General features: G+C 35.1%; 2 protein-coding genes across 2 annotated transcripts; both read right to left on the bottom strand.

The window, feature by feature from the left end:
- Nucleotides 1-2,522: 2,522 nt before the first annotated feature.
- Nucleotides 2,523-3,461, bottom strand: LOC117718588 (olfactory receptor 5P76-like). Its single transcript, XM_034516337.1, has one exon. It carries the CDS (start codon nucleotides 3,459-3,461, stop codon nucleotides 2,523-2,525), a length of 939 nt encoding a protein of 312 aa, XP_034372228.1.
- A 3,047-nt stretch (nucleotides 3,462-6,508) lies between these two features.
- Nucleotides 6,509-9,517, bottom strand: LOC117717005 (olfactory receptor 5P6-like). The gene has a single exon (XM_076917458.1). The coding sequence runs from the start codon at nucleotides 9,433-9,435 to the stop codon at nucleotides 8,491-8,493; it is 945 nt and encodes a 314-aa protein (XP_076773573.1). The 5' UTR covers nucleotides 9,436-9,517; the 3' UTR covers nucleotides 6,509-8,490.
- Nucleotides 9,518-17,711: the final 8,194 nt, after the last annotated feature.

Below are 17,711 nucleotides of genomic sequence, written 5' to 3'. Positions count from 1 at the left end.
TACATACAAATACATACAAGCATACACAATATGTCTCAAGAGATATTTGATATAATTGTTCTCTGAATTTACATTCACAGAGGAATAAATGGAGGGAGGATGTGAGGCAAAGAATAGTGGCGCAAAAGTCACACACAAAGGGAGAACAACATAGACATAAAGACAGAGGCAGAGGCAGAAATAGACAGACACAAAGAAAGACAGATGGATAGACACACAGAGAGATTATACAGAGGTTAAAACGAATAGAGTCAAACTTCCTTCCTCTTCTGAAGACCTCTGTCGTAAAAACCTTAGCTAATTGGACAATGATCACTCAGATTATGAAGAATTAACTATTTTAGTCAATGGCTACTAAATGCTAATCACATCTAAAATTGCCATCAGAAGTACATGTTGAACCAATCATGTGGTCACTGCATCCTAGTCAGGTTTATACATAATATTAAACCTCTTATTGGTTGATTTATTGTAAAGTAAATGACAAAGAGGTTGGCTGGAATCCTCACTGTAAGTGAAGAAGAAGGAAGCAGTAGATTCATGCTGACCAGAATTGCAAACCGTTTATTCTACTACAAGAGTGAAGACAGAAGAGAGAGAGAGAGAGAGAGAGAGAGAGAGAGAGAGAAATTATTTTCAGGCCTCTGAATCAACAAACTGATTAGATGATGTGGTTTAAATTTGGAGTAAAAAGATGTGTACAGAAGTATAAATAAAGAAGTTTATTATCATGTATACATAAATTATAATGTAGAACAATTATATCCAACACAAACTAGGCTCAATTTGCTTCATTAAAAATGTTTTTCTAAGAACTCATATCTCAGGTGAATCTAATGTGGAGCACCCCAAAACAGGTAGCTTATACGAGACTCAGAGGACAAAACATTAATCTACCTCTTGTGGATGTACAAAGGCCTTTCCAATAGATGAATCTATTCAATAAAATCTCTCAATCAATTTTTTACATTTTGTAAAAATCTATATCCTGCTTTTTTTCCTTTTGATTCATGAAGTTATTCTAATACAAACCAGAATGCAAGGTGCAATAATGAAGGGCTCCATTATGCTTGAAACAGAGATTTAATGAAAAGAAATTTTAGAAACCAAGTAACCTTGTGGCAAAAATCTCTAAACTATTTGCTTCTTCTCATGGTCTTCAAAGAACATACCTTAAGGGTAGCAAATAATAGAGTACCTTTGAGCTTGACCTTTTTCTTACACTGCAATGCCTCTTTTTGTCCTCTGTAAAACATTCAGAGCCCACTGAATCCATGCTTTAAACAGAGGTATTTTTCATTTACTCATTTAGATATTTACTTTTTTCATTTATTTAAACTTAGTGTGCATTAAAGCTTAAAAGGATCCTTAAACTGAGAAAATTAAAGAGGAGTGGAAGAGAGAATTGCTTTAACTATAAAGATCAAATTTTAAGCACTATGTAAAAACTAGATGAGTATGTAACAACAAGCACACTGAAATTAGGCAAGCTGTGCATCACATAACGGAATACTTGATGTAGTGTTTAATTTAAAGAAGTCTTCCTAAATGTCCAACAATGTATAGACTAATCAGAGTGGCACCCATATGAAAAGAACAATGCATTGTGGATAGTGGCACTGTATGGGAGAGGGTCTTGAAGAAGCATAGAATGTGGACAAGCTTAAGACTTTGAAATAATAGCAAATTATTGATTTTTGAAGTTAATGTGCTTCTGTATTAAGAAAAAATCATAAGAGATGAGAAGCAGTCTCTCAGACATAAAAATAAATGCAAATCTTTGACAAAGCTGTCAAACACATATTTGAGAAAGGACATCATTTTCAAAAATTAATGTTGGGAAATGGAATAGTCATATGCAGAAGAACAACACTACACTGATAATCTATCATCTGTGCAAAAAAATAACTCCAAATGACCAAAAACCTCAATGTAAAACCAGAAACTCTGAAACTCCTTAAGGAAATGTGAACAGTCCACTGTAAGACATAGATATAGAAAAATGCTTTCAGGGTAGGACTCCATTTGCACATGAATTAATGTCAATAACTAACAACACAAACTGAGTGCCTATGAGTGTGAAACTACAGTCCTAATAGATGATCATACTGCAGTAATAATGTCCTCAACAAATTTATTGTCTGTTTCATCCAGTCATTTTCTCTCTAAATGTTTTTGATTTCATCTATAATTACTATATACACTTGGTGGTAGCTATTATTAAAACTGAACATGGACTTAAAGAATTAACCACTCAATAGTTTTTACCCATTGGGAAATTAAAATATGAATACAACTGAAAATTGATATAATTTTGTGTGGAAATTTTTTGGTTATATATAAAATTTATCACGTATAACTTACTATGAACATGTGATATAGCTTGGGATTTGTTTATACTCACCACATTTACTAGTAAACTTCAAGTCTAGCTAAATATGTCATAACATGCATTTCTTTTAATACTATGCATATGATATGTCACTATTATATAGAATGGAACAAAATAATGAATTGATATCTTAAGAAAATGGTTTTTTACTAAACTGTCTCTTCAAAGCACATTTAATCTCATTACTCCTAAGGCTGTAGATGAGGGGGTTCAACATGGGGACAACTACCATGTAAAACATAGACATCACCTTGTTCTGGACTGTGGAGTATCTGGAGTTGGGCATCACATAAATGAATTCGACAGTTCCATAGTAGAGAGTGACTGCAGTGAGGTGGGAGGTGCAGATGGAGAAAGCTTTTTGGTGGCCCTCAGTGGAGCGCATCTTTAGGATGGTGATAAGGATATAGAAATAGGCGATGGCTATAATAAATAGTGTGGTAATAGTGACTGAACCTGCAGAAAGTGAGATAACAACTCCAGAGACATCAGAACAGGAGAGTGCCATCAAAGGAGCAAGGTCACAGTAAAAGTGATTGACTGTATTGGGTCCACAAAAGAGAAAAGAGAAAACATAACCAGTAATGAGGGAAGCATTAAGGAAACTCCCTATATAAGATCCTGCAAGCAAATGAAGACAGACTTGTGCAGACATTTTTGTTGAATAAAGCACTGGGTTGCAGATTGCCAAAAAGCGATCATAAGCCATGGTACCCAGAAGGAAACATTCAGCTGACCCAAAGAAAGCAGCTGAGCCAAATTGGATGCCACATCCAATGTAGGAGATTGTGTATCTCTCCACTAGGAAATTGATAAGTATATTGGGTGTGACAGAAGATGATGTACCTATGTCAATAGAAGCCAAGTGGCTGAGAAAAAAATACATGGGGTGATGGAGTTGGGTAGAGACTCTGATGAGAAGGATGGTGCTGAGGTTCCCAGACACAATCACCAGGTAGATGCACAGGATGATGGTGAAAAAGATAACTTTAAGAACTGGGTCATCAGTTAAACCCAGTAAAATGAACTCTGTCACTGTAGTGTGGTTTCCACTCTCCAGGAAAGCCATGGGACAATGTAACTGCTGCCAGATCAAGGCTGTGATGGAGACAGTACAAAACAGTATTTATAAATAACATGGCTACATTTTCATTAACACAGATAGAAGTTTTTACACAAATATATCATCCAAAACATATAATTGTGTTTATATTGGACACTCCATGTTTTTGTATTCATATATATTGAATCTTTCATAAAATTCAAAATGAAATGCTATAAATTTTCTGTAGTGTACTTTTAATTATATTTATATATTATAAAATATACCTATTGATTTAAAACTATGTTAGTGTGAGACTTATGAAAATTACAAAACAGTTATCAGATGTACAAGAAAAAATAACTTTACAAATATAAAATTTGTAATGAAGTCTAAAGTAATTTCTGAGTTTTAAGAATCCCTTCCAAATTACATCTACTGAATTTCAAACATTATATGATACTCTATTGTCATTTCCATAATAATATTAAGACTCTTATTGAATCAGTTTTCTAATTGATAAAATGTATGATTTGAAAATATTAAGTAACTTAACCTTACATAAGAAGCACTGGAATGAGTACACAAATCCCAGGTAGAATGTGTATGAAGAGCGGCAATAAACTAAAGACCACTTCATAATTTGGGAAAGGCAACAGGTCAGCTCCTCGGTAGGAGAAAAAGATATGTAGTTAGAGAGGTGAGGCTCAAGTCTATCAGCTACCCAATTGCCATAAGACCGATCTGTTACGGTGAGTACTGGAAAAAAATAAAAGGGAGATCACACTAAAATTATAAATGGTAGAACCTACTGTAAATTTATTAAATGTCTTAAACACTTACCAATGATTGCTCTTTTTACCAAGTCATTTGCACTACCAGTATGTGGATTTTTTCTATTATACTAGTATGCATTCTCACCAAATCCTCTCTTGAAATAATGATGCTTTCTAATTTCTAATGGAATGAAATGATGATTGTCAACAGAATACACAAGTACATATTGAGCCTGGAATGTTACCCAGATCCACCCAGCTATGAGCAGGCTCACTCTTGTCTTGAGATCTTCAGCCTGTGATGTTAGAGCAGTTAGTAAGTAAACAAAATCTGTATTTCAGTGAGATATTTGTTATGAAATCATCAACGTATGCCAAAGTTGGTGAAATTATCAGCATTTTTTTCTTGAGCGCTGAGCTTAAATGCCATTAGAGACCATGTGGGTTTCCAGTCTTCTTAGTGTTCAGATAAATAAGAAAGCTTTGAGAGCTAAGTTATATGCGTAATTAGTACAGGAGTTTGACTTAAAGTATATTGTTTCCGTTAATGTTTTTCTTGATTACACCTGACGTGTGTGTGTGTATACATACATACATACATACATATGTACATATATATAAACATTTTATAGGGAAACCAGGACACTCACTTTTGAAATAAGGATTTATTGTAAAGCATGAAGTCTGGATAATTATAAGATGATTTTATAGCTTCCTAGCTTCAGCCTAAAGTCATTATTTACTATTGAAAATAAGTCTCTGAAGAATCATGGGATTTGCACTGACTCAAATCCCCAAGGAACATTACCTCAAGTGAAAATTGTTCATTTCTCATGAACACAATTTTGACAGAGTCAATCTGTTTGTCTTTTTTTGTGAGAGTTGCTATGTCTTTATTTTATTATTATTAGAATATATAATTATTAGTAGTAATTAGTAATATATAATTATTATTACAATATATAATTATATTATTAGAATATATAATTATTAGAATGATAACAAATTATCTCAAATAAATATTGGTACTAGGTCCACTTTATATTTCATTTTAGATGATATTGAGTTAATATCCACTAATTACAATAGAAAACATTGCCTTCTTTCATCAATATCTTTTCTTTTGTTCAAGTATTTTGTAGTGACTAATATAATACACTTCATTAGGTACTTTGAGGACTATGAGGTTGGAGAGGGTATAAATTTGACTTTCCAATAATAGTTATTTAAGACAAACATAATTTTTACATCCAATGTTATATTGTTATAAAGAAAACTGTGAGAAGAAAAACCACAAATGGCCCTCAAATAAGAATATTTACTGCATCAAACAGGTTTGTTTGTTTGTTTGTTTGTTTGTTTGTTTTGGTGGAAGATAGTAGAAACATGGTTCTTTATTTTCAAGACCTAGTACAACTCCTATCAATCTTAATTTTAAGGGTCATTTACTCTATCGTTGATGCCCCCTTGATATACATGGCTGACCATTGAGCACTCACCAACTTCCAAACTTCCTTTCCCCAAGATTTATTTAAATTGGCCTATTCTCTAAATATAGTGATGTTTAGATGTCTAAAGAACCCTTGCATGGACCATGAAAAAATATCTGACAATATTTTAAATACATCCTTCAACCAGAGAGTCTTTGACTCTCAGCCAGAGTGCTTCTATGCTTGTAATAATACCAGAAATACAATCTAAAAACAGGATTTTAAAATAAAAATGTCTGCTGTAAGTACATGCATCGTGAATTTTTCCAGTTATGAAGCTTTATAAGATTTCATTTTTCATTTTCTGTTACTATATACATATTAGCTGCCCATTACCTTTTCAGTGAATGTAATACTATTGTGTATGTTGATATTGTTTTGGATTTTAAATCATAATGATTTTTATTTCTTTTCTACACTATCATTGGCCTCTTTGTTTATTATCCTGGGTTATTCATCATGTTAGTAAGTTTTTCTGTGTTTTACACAGGTAATTGAGGCTTGTATATTCATTTACTCAATTAGTCTTGATATACCACTTGTTCTTGACTGTATTACATCCAAGTTCAAGGACTGAGCTTCCCTTTACCATTGGCCACAATCTGTGCAAGGTTTGTTTGCCTGTATCTTTCCTTTATTCTGAAGATCTATGTGATGTTTATCTGTCAGTTCTTTCCACAGGAAATGAATGAGTTTATGATACTTGCCCCATCTCATCCCCCAACTCATGCTAAAATTAAATTGTAGCATATTCTCCTGAATTTCAAATTCTTTCATTGAAAATAATATATTTCTGTGTGTGCATGAGAGAGGCTATATTTCCTTCTACTTTTGTGTGGATTTCAGGAAAGGAACTCAAGCCATTGGCCTTTGTGTTAAGTTTTAATCCACTAACCCAAGTCACCGACATGAAATGCATACACATAAATTTAGTTCTACTTCCTTGTTTTGTTACATTTTTGAATGCTTACAGATAGTTTCTTCTGTCAGCTATCATACATCAAAGATATACATTTTATCATTTGTTTCTGTTGTGTGTATCACAGTGCTAATTAAAATGAATAGCTCTGTCACTGTATAAACAGATGCCTCAATGGTATAAAACATGCACTTGAGTGTATTAGATTCACACAACTAACTCACATAGATACTCTCTTATTTGCCAAGTTTACTGACATTCTGCACATCTTTCTCAACTATTAGGTTCTTGGTGAGACCTGTGCCATCACTTTGCTTGTGTCACATCAACCTCTCACACGACTTTGACTTTGTTGTTTATTTTTGTTTTATCAACAGTAATGAATGTATTCTAATAGTCTAAACAACTTACCTATTAATTGTATTATCAAGATCCTGTATTTGAGGATAAATTCCACCCATACCAGCTCTCATTTATAACCCTTTTCACTAGGCTACATTAACATTTGTGAGATCACTGGACACAATTCTGGAATGTATGAAAATGAAAGTAAGTGAATAAAAATATCAATGCCTTTGCCTTATCAACAAGAAGGTGGAATCTGTTTCTGAAACATTAAAATAGAGAGGAAAAAAGAACAAATGTGTCAATCACCCACATATGAAGGTTGATTTTCTCTCTCCTAAAGGCAGTCAGATTTCCAAAGAGATGTAGCCAGGTTGGCTGCCTTGTACACATGAGGATGAGCAGCCTGAATGTTGAAGTATTTCAAAAAATATCCTATTTTTATAAGGATCAACAACCTCACTGTTGAACTTATAATCACGACTCTCTTCTAGGAAACCATATCCATTGCTATTCTTGTTTGCTTTCCTTGATCCTTGCAAGCTCAAGAATCCAACTCAATTTAACATAGGAACTGAGATTGTGCTCCTGGGAAGAATTCATATTAATAAGGTATGGGCTTTCTGTTCTTTTCTCTGGACCTCACATTAGGCCAGTGCCAAGGCTCATACCACACATCAGATTCTTACAAGTATGCAAAATCCATATCTCATAGGCAACATTTCTTTGTATAAAGAATATTTCCACTAACTTTACCCCCTACTTGCTCTCTATCATTTCTACCACAATGTGCAGAGTTAACTATAATCATCAGGCTTTCTCAGGAAAATCTAGTTTTGAACCTGACACATCTTGAAGCACTCTGATAGGTACTAGTAAGCTTTATGTTGCAATAACAAACAGCTAAGCTAATAAATTGGCACTGAAGATAAAAGTTTATTGTTAGGATGGAGTTTTTGAGGCCCCAGTCCCCTGTAAAGTGAATTTCTTGATGTGTATATGTGGTTGTACATCACAAAAGGACTACATGGTGAAGCAAACCTTTTCACTTTATAATCAACAAAGAGAAAAAATATTCTGGGTACCACTGTCTCCTTTAAGACATGCTTCTATCAAACTAAAGATTGCCCACTAGAATCACCCTCTCTGATTCTAGCTCTTCGTAACTGCAGTAGGGAACAGACATTTAACAAACACATGAGAATTTGTGAACAGGTAAGATACAATCTGTAATAGAGTTAACTATTAAATATTGAAAACAATATGGAGATAACTTCAAACTGTTTTGATCAGATTATCATTTATATGATTCAATTTTGCTGTTAATTAAATCTTTATTATAACTGAAAGTAACTTACTGTTATTTCTTTGTAATCTGAAAATTGATTTCTGATATATATTCTATGCTCCACAGTTACTAATAATACATCAACAGACTGTTCCAATCACAGATACTCAACTTCCTTTTATTACTATATTTATGAGACATTATTGCTATATCAGTTGCTATAATACAACTGATGTCTCTAAGGAAAAATTTTCCTACCAAGTTGTTTCTTCAAAGCACCCATAATCTCATTATTCCTGAGGCTGTAGATAAGAGGGTTCAACATGGGGATCACCACCATGTAGAACACAGAGACTACCTTGTTCTGGTCAGTGGAGTAGTTGGACTTGGGCATCACATAAATGAATGTGACAGTTCCATAGAACAGAGTGACTGCAGAGAGGTGGGAGGTACAGGTGGAGAAGGCTTTCTGTCGACCCTCAGTGGAGTGCATCTTCAGGATGGTGATGAGGATGTAGGTATAAGAGATGACTATGATAAACACTGTCACCACAATAACTAATCCAACTGTAAATGAGAGAACCATTGCAGTGATACTGACATTGGAACATGATAATTTTAGTAATGGAGCCAAATCACAGAAAAAGTGATTAATTTCATTGGCTCCACAGAAAACTAATGAATAGAAACATATAGTAAAAGAACAACTGTCTAGAATACCACCTATGTAAGCCATGAGGAGCAACTGGACGTAGACTTGTGTGGACATTTTGGTTGAATAAAGCAGTGGGTTACAGATTGCTACAAAGCGATCATAAGCCATGGCAGCCAAAAGGAAACATTCAAGACCCCCAAAGAAAGCAGCTGAGCTGAGCTGGATAGTACATCCAAAGTAGGAGATAGTATTTTTCTTTACCAGGAAGTTGACAAGCATATTGGGTGTGACAGAAGATGAGTAGCCTATGTCAGCAAAAGCCAAGTGTCTTAGAAAAAAGTACATGGGGTGATGGAGCTGAGAAGAGATTCTGATGAGAAGGATGGTGCTGAGGTTCCCAGACACAGTCACCAGGTAGATGCACAGGATGATGGTGAAGAGGATGATTTTAAGGACTGGGTCATCTGTTAATCCCAATAAAATGAACTCTGTCACTGTAGTGTGATTTCCATCCTCCAGAAGAGCCATGGGACAATGTAACTGATTTCAGATCAATGTTGTGATGGAGACATGGGACAGTGTAGCTGAGGTCAGATCAATGCTGTGATGGAGAAACTATATAAAAAGACTTATGAATAGGTACCTTTTGCATTAACTCAAGCATGAGATTATCATAGATGAGTATATCATTCAAAGAGAATTTGGCAGTTTAAATAGATTTAGTCAGACTCTTTGTGTAAATACATTTATTCCCAATTAATGCAACTTAGAATTTTAAGTACAAATGCTAAAAAAAACTTTATTAAAATAATGTACTTTTATTTTTAATTTATATATCATAAAACATACCTACATGGTTTTATATATAAAGCTTTCAAATGTGAGACTAATATAAATGTCAGAAGTTTTAAATATCACATGAGTTAAAATATAAAACCACAGAATAGTCTGAAGAAATTTAAGAACTAACTTAATGAGTTCACACTAAGCACCAGTAAAATACAGAATTTTAAGTATAGTTATTTTATTGTCAAGATGTTTTATTAAACATTTTATTATTTTTATTTCATTGACAATATTTAGTTTGACTATCTCTAAATATCTTAAAATATTCAGATAAGAAGTCTAGAAATGCACACAAGAAATACATGTCTGGAATGAGGATTTGAACCTCTGGCAGGCTGAACTTCATCTAACTTTTAAGTAAATACTGTTCATGAAATAGTCACAATGAAGTTAGGAGCACGTACAAATTTTCTACATACAGCAGGGGTAGTTTTGCAGCTATGTGCTTAATAAGAAAACTGGGGTTCCTTAACACATAGTTCATACCATCTGTAGGTGAAGCAAGGCCACATCAAGTTAAATTTTCTTATTAGAACTTAGAAAACTAGAAAGAAATCAGTGTTTTTTAACTAGAGTGTGATGTGAAATCTCATGATATTCTACACAGAACAATGGTGAGTAAATACTCAACCTAAAATATTTGCCCAGTTCATCTGGCTAAGGATCACATGCACTATTACTGTAAGATTTTTAATGTTGTATCTTCTCTTTGCCTAAAATATCTAATAGTTTTGATACTAGAGGAAAGATACAAGATACAAAGATACAAGAGCAGAGCAAATATTTCTACAAAACGTTACCAACAGTACACCATCAAAGCATTTCAAGGATAGAGAATTGATTTTCAGAGTAATAAGTTTCTATACCATCAAAGATCATTTTGAAATCTGGTTTCATCAATGGTTAGATGAATGAGAAATCGTAAACAATGGAGGTTACCAGAGTATTCACAAGAGTCACGATATGAAAATTAAAGTTGACTCACTAGGTTTTCATCAGGTTTATTGTGTTATTTCACCTTATTTCTGTGTTTACTAAAATTTATAATTTTAGATGCACTGCTTTAAAAATAAAATATTCTCCAATGTTAACAGTCAAATCAGTAAAACAAATCCCCAAACTTACCTCTTCAAAAAATAATTCATTGCAAAGTAAGACATTCATATTTATTATGATTATACAGCTGCAAAGTTATCTTACCTGTTATTATTTGTCACCAAGGATAAGTCCCTGCAGAGACCCTGGATTGCAATGTGAATTCAAACCATTGGGGATCATTACCTTGCACCTAGTAAGAACTGAGCAGTTCATTTCATGCACACAACTACTCTTTAAGGAGTCTGTCAATCTCTAGTGGTTTGTTTCTTTTATGTATGAATTCACTTATTTTCAACTAATAGTTATTCAAAGCATGTGATAAAAATTATCTCAGGTGAATGAAAATGATAGCTTATAAGGTATCAGAAGATGGAAAGATCTCCCATGCTTCTGGATAGGTAAGATTAACATGCTGAAAATGGCCATAATACCAAAAGAAATCTACAGATTCAAAACAATTCCCATCAAAATTACAACACAATTTTCTACAGACCTTGAAAGAGCAATTCTTAACTTCAAATGGAAAAACAAAAAACTCAGGATAACCAAAACATCTTGAACAATAAAAAACCTTCATAGGACTCACTTTTCCTTACCTCAAGCTCTACTACAAAACAATAGTGATTAAAAACTACATGGTATTAGTAAAAAAAACAGATTAACAGACACATTGATCAATGGGATCAAATTGAAGACCTTGAAATAAATCCACGCACCTTAAAGTCACTAAATTTTCAACAAAGAAGCCAAAGTCATACAATTGAAAATACTGTCTTCAACAAATGGTGCTGCTCTAACTGCATGTCTGCATATAGAAGAATAAAAATTGATCCATACTTATCACTCTGCACAAAACTCATGTCCAGGTGGATCAAGGACCTCAACATAAAACCAGACACACTAAATCTCATTAAAAAATAAAGTGGAAAATATACTTGAACACATTGGAATAGACAACAATTTTCTGAACAGAACACTAATGTCCCAAGCTCTAAGATCAACAATTGATAAATGGGACCTCATGAAACTACAAAGCTTCTGTAACACAAAGGACACTGTCAATAGGAGAAAATGGCAGCCTACATATTGGAAAAATATTCTCACCCACCATACATCTGACAGGGGGCTAATATCTAAAATTTATAAAGAACTCAAGAAGTTAGATACCAACAAACCAAATAACCCAATTTCAAATGGAGTACAGAGCTAAACAGAGAGTTTGCAACAGAGGAATCTCTAGTGGCCAAGTAGCACTTAAAGGAATGTTCAAAGTCCTTAGTCATCAGGGAAATGCAAGTCAAGCAACTATGAAATTCCATCTTACACCCACCAGAGTGGCTAAGATAAAAATATCAAGAGATAGCACATGCTGGTGATGATTCTGAGTAAGGAGAACACTTCTTCATTGCTGGTAGGATTGAAAATTTGTACATCCATTTTGGAAATCAATTTGGCAGTTTCTCAGAAAAATCTGGAATAGTTCTACCTCAAGACCTAGCTATACCAATCCTCAACATATACCCAAAAGTTGCTCAAACATCCCACAAAGACACTTCCTCAACTATGTTCATAGCAGCTTTATTTGCAATATCCAGAAACTGGAAACAAACTACATGTTTCTCAACTGAAGAATGAATAAAGAAAATGTGATACATTTACACAATGGAATACTATTCAGTTATGAAAACAAAGACATCATGAATTTTGTAGGCACATAGATAGAACTTGAGAATATCATCTTGAGAGAGGTAACCCAGTCCCAAAAGAACAGGCATGATATGTACTCACTTATAACTGAATATTAGCCATAAAATACAGGTACCATGCTACAGCTCACAAACCCAAGGAAGGTAAACAAGAAGGAAAGCCCAAGTGAGGATTCTTGAATTTCACTTAGAGGAAGGAATAAAGTAGTCATAAGCAAATGGAGGAAGGGTACAGGGAGGGATGGGGTTTGAGGAAGGGAATGGGGAGAGGTTCAGGATCAGGTGTGAGAAAAAACAGGAGAGATGGCAGTATGGCCCTGAAAATGAATAGAAATCTGCAACTGATAAGGTTAAGAGGTGGAATCGGGTATCTCCAGTACAAGACAGAGACGTGGAATGAGGATGGAGCTCAAAAATAAGGTCAATTGGGTGACCTTAGCTGGGACTCACAACATTGAATATTCAGAACATGAAGAGGCCGCCTCCTATAGCCAGGCAGAAACCCCAGTGGAGTGATAGAGATAGCATCCCATCTACAGAATTTTCAACCCAAAATTTATCCTGTCTACAAGAAATGCAGGCATAGGGATTAGAACAGAGACCGAGAAAATGTCCAACCAATAGCCCAGCTTGAGATTCATCCCATGGGCAAGCACTTATCCTGACACTATCAATGATACTTGTTATGCTTGCAAACAGGAACCTCTAGCCTGACTGTCCTCTGAGAGGCTCTACCCAGCAGGTCAGGTGACTCCGACAGATGCAGAAACACAGTCAAACAATAAATGGAGTTTGGAAGAAAGGGAGGAAAGATTGTGGCCGGAACAGGATAGTTAACTCCTCAAGAAGACCAACAGAGTCAACTAACCTGGACTCTCTGGGCTCTTAGAGACTTGAACCACCAGCCAAAGAATATACATGGCTGGTCCTAGGCCCCCCAGCACATATGTAGCAAATGTGCAACTTGGTCTTCATGTGGGTCCTGAACAACTGGAGTGAGGACAGGGGCTATCCCAAAAGCAGTTGCCTGTATATGGGATATATTCTTCTAATTGGGCTGCCTTGTCTGGCCTCAGTGGGAGAAAAGGCACCTAGCCTTGCAGAGACTTGACGTGCCAGGGGGCCCATACCTGCTCAGAGGACAAAGAGAAAGGGATGGGAGAAGGATTGTAAGAGACGGTGACCAGGAGGAGGGCAGTGAGCAAGATATAAAGTGAATATGTAAATAATAAATGAATCAAATTTTAAAAAATAAAAATGTCTCAGGTGAATAGATTTTTGAGAGACAGTGTATAATTCATAATATTTTTACATTAAAAATTTTGAACATTTATCGATTATACTATATTCTAAACCTATACAAAGTTTTTACTTTATTCTATTATATACAACAACTTTTAAATTGTTTTATTTTGGTCATATTCTTGCCCTCTCCAGATCCTCTCACCATCCTTACCCACCCAACTTTAAGTTTTTCTCAAAAAATAAAAAAAAAAAAAAAACAATTCAACAATAGATACCCCCCCAAAACAAACACCAAGAAAACGACACAAAAACACACCCAAAGAGAAAACAGACAAATACCAAGCTGTAATCAAATAAAGCAAACTAGAAAACTATGGAATCCACTATATGTTGGTCAGCTACTCCTGAATATGAAGCCTGTCCTGAGGCAATTTATACACTCAGTGTCACTCTATCAGAGAAAATGTGGTGACTAGTTTTTCACCCATTCATTCACTTATTTTTAAAAATATAACAAAATAAAATAGAATGAAATAACAAAATAAAATCACTTTGTAGTTGAACAAGTCAAACTAGGGAAAGAGCCCAAGAGAAGTCACAAGAATCAGAAACCCACTCATTCTCACACTGAGGGATCTCATAAAAGCACTGAACAGGAAGTCATCATATAAAATCAGAGGACCCAGTACAGGGTTGCAGGCCCTGTGTGTGCCGCTTCTGTCTCTGCGTTCACATGAACTCTGCGCATGTTGATTAAGAGGGCTTTATTTTCTTGGTGTTATCCACCTCCTCTGGCTCTTTACAATCTTTCTGTCTGATCTTCTGCAGTGATCTACAAAGAGAGATCCTATTTATAGCTGAGAGTTCCAAGTTCTCTCACTTCGGCATAATGTCTGGCTGTGGGTCTGGCTTTGTTCTCACCTGCTTCAGGAAGAAGCTTCTCTTATGATACCTGAACAAGGCAGTGATCTATGAATATAGTAGCATATAATTAGAAGTCATTTTATCACTATATTTTTTTTTCTTTTAAGAAGAGTATTGGTTGGTTTTACCCTAAGTGGCTGACCTATCTAGTCTCATGTTCTTGGTCACTTCAGTAGTGTTACAAAGCAGTTATTGGTTGGTTACCCCTGTAAGCTTTGTGCAACCATTGTAGATAAAGGTTTTGTGATTAGCTTGGTGTTTACATTTCCCATTTGAGAGCACCCAGAGTACCTTTCTTTTAACAAGGATGCTAGAACATAAGAGTGAAAATTATATATAGGTGGCTTAACATCTCCATCTACAAATAAGTTGTATAGGATGTGTCTTCAGCAGTGGGGTTTTGCTATTAGTTTGTGAAGAGAAACCTATAGACTTTCGTTATTTGGGGATTCTCATGAGACTTCTTTGTCTAACAACATAATTAGATATAACCCAATCTCCGTACTCGAAGCTTCTTTTGTTGACAAGATAGGCAATGGGACTCTGTCCCATTATTTGCTGAATTCATGTAGATCACCTTGATATACACATACATACATACATGTATACATATACATGTGTACGTATACATGTATGTGTGTATACTCACACTACACACACACACACACACACACACACACACATCTTTCCAGTGTTTTAAGTTTCCATGTTACCTTTCCATCACTCCTTAATTTTTACAGTCACTCCATATATTGCCCCTCACAAACTTCTCTGTTCTACCCTTGTTGGGGGCCCAAGTGTCTCGGACCGTTCTATCACTGTTGGAACCCGCACTGCCAAAAGCCTTGGGGGCTCAATTGTCCTGCACTGTCCCAAGCAGCTCCAGTCCATGGGTCGGGGTTCAGCAAGAGAAAGAGTGAGGATGGGCACGAGGAATGGAGAGCAGACAGAGTGTGATTCAATCTCGTTTATTCTTCAGTCTGTCTTCCTAGTCCAAGTCCCAAGTCTTAGTTCCTAGTCCCTAGTTCCTAGTCCCTAGTGCCTCCAAGTTCCAAGTTTGTAGTTCCAAGTTCTCTTCCAAGTGCCTGCTACCTAATGCCTAATAACTAACTCCAAGTTGTACTGTCTAACCTAATTCCTAGTTCCAAGTTGTACTCTTAAGTGTCTGATTCTCGGTTACTCCAAATTGTTCTGAACTCTCCTGTCTGCCTTTTACGTGTCTCACTTCTAAGCCACACCTCTAAGTCACGCCTTTAAGCCATGCCCTTAGGCCTCGTCTAAGAATCTGATCTCTAAGTCACACCCTTAAGTCACATACCTTTAATCTCACACACCCAAGGAAAGATCCTGGGTATCTAAACCAAGATGTTATCAGAGTGTGCTCAGCTGTTGTAGGCTGATGTAATCAAGTCTCTTGCCAGGGTATATGGCTCAAGATGGCTGCAAGGATGATAGCTGCCTTCTGTTGGCTCCCCACATACCCTGTCTCACTTTATTCTCAAATTCCTTTCCCCATCTATCCATAACTATTCCTTCTATTTTTCTTTTCTATCACAATATAGCCTGACCCTTACTCTATACCTAATCTCTGTAGTTCTGTGGATTGTAGCTTGGTTATCATTGACTTCACAGTGAAAATACACATGTAAAAGAATATATAACATATTCATTTATCTGTGTCTGAGATACCAAACTCAGTATAATTTTTTCTCATTCCATTCATTTGCCTAAAAATTTTATGTCATTTTAACAGATGAATAATATTCTATTGTGTAAATTACTACATATTCTTTATCTGTCAGTTGAAGGAAATATAGGTTGCCTCTGATTTCTGGCTACTATGCATAGAGCAGCACTGAAGACGTTTGAGAAAATGACAAACATAAGCACCCTCTGGGGATATGTCCAACAGTGCTATAGCTGGATCTTGAAGTAGATTGATTCCAAAAATTTTGGAGATATGTAGGTGATTTCTGGTAGAATTTATTGGGTAACTTATGTAACTATTGGGTAGCATTCATATCATCTTCAAATAAAGATATTTTGACTTCTTCCTTTCAATTTGTATCTCTTTTATTTTCTTCAGTTGTCTTATTGCTTTAGCAATAAAATCAGTATGGCTTTAAGTTTATTTAATAGTTCAAGTTAGAGTAAGCTAAAGCATAAATACAAGATTACCATTTCACTTCTACTTCATCTTATGTCTTTTTTTCTAATTTTATTGAAAATAAAGTTACTTTATATAATATATTCTGATCCTAGTTTCTCCTCCATCATCTTCCCTCAGTTCTTTCCCACCACCACAATCTGCCAAATTTAATGCCTTCCTTTCTTCTTAAGAAAAAAAATAGGCAAGGAAAAAACAAAATTAGCAAAAAAAGAACAAACACAAAATATTATATAATATATAAACAATGCCCAGCTTCTAAAATGCCATTAAATAGAATCATACAAAAAAACTTTCCTAAAATACCTTTTATTTTGTGTTGTGTTAGCCATTATTGCTGGGCATGGGATCTGACATTAACTAGTTTATATACCTGGCAAGACTCCCATGAAGAAACTAATTTTTCCCTTGTGAGTGACTGTTAATTGATGATTATTTCTTTGTTGGGGTGGAAACTCATGTCTATTTTACTACTTTAGCTTTAGGACCCTATCTGATCTGGAACTGTGTGGACCCTGAGCATGCTGTCACTCTGTGTGTGTGTGTGTGTGTGTGTGTGTGTGTGTGTGTGTGTGTGTGTGTGTACACACACACACACACACACACACACACACACACATATATATATATATATATATATATATATATATATATATATATATATATATATAGTCTTATTGTGTCTGGAAAACAATGTTTCCTCAGTATTATCCATCCTTTCTAGATCTTATAACCTTTCAACATCCTTTTTTACATAGTTTCTGGAGCCCAAAGAAAGGAATTTGAAAAAGACCTTCCATTTAAGACTAAATGTTTCA

This window comes from Arvicanthis niloticus, chromosome 1, assembly GCF_011762505.2.
Source record: "Arvicanthis niloticus isolate mArvNil1 chromosome 1, mArvNil1.pat.X, whole genome shotgun sequence".
Lineage (NCBI taxonomy): Eukaryota > Metazoa > Chordata > Mammalia > Rodentia > Muridae > Arvicanthis > Arvicanthis niloticus.
Note: the sequence above shows the minus strand (reverse complement) of the source record. Positions and strands in the feature narration are given on the sequence as shown.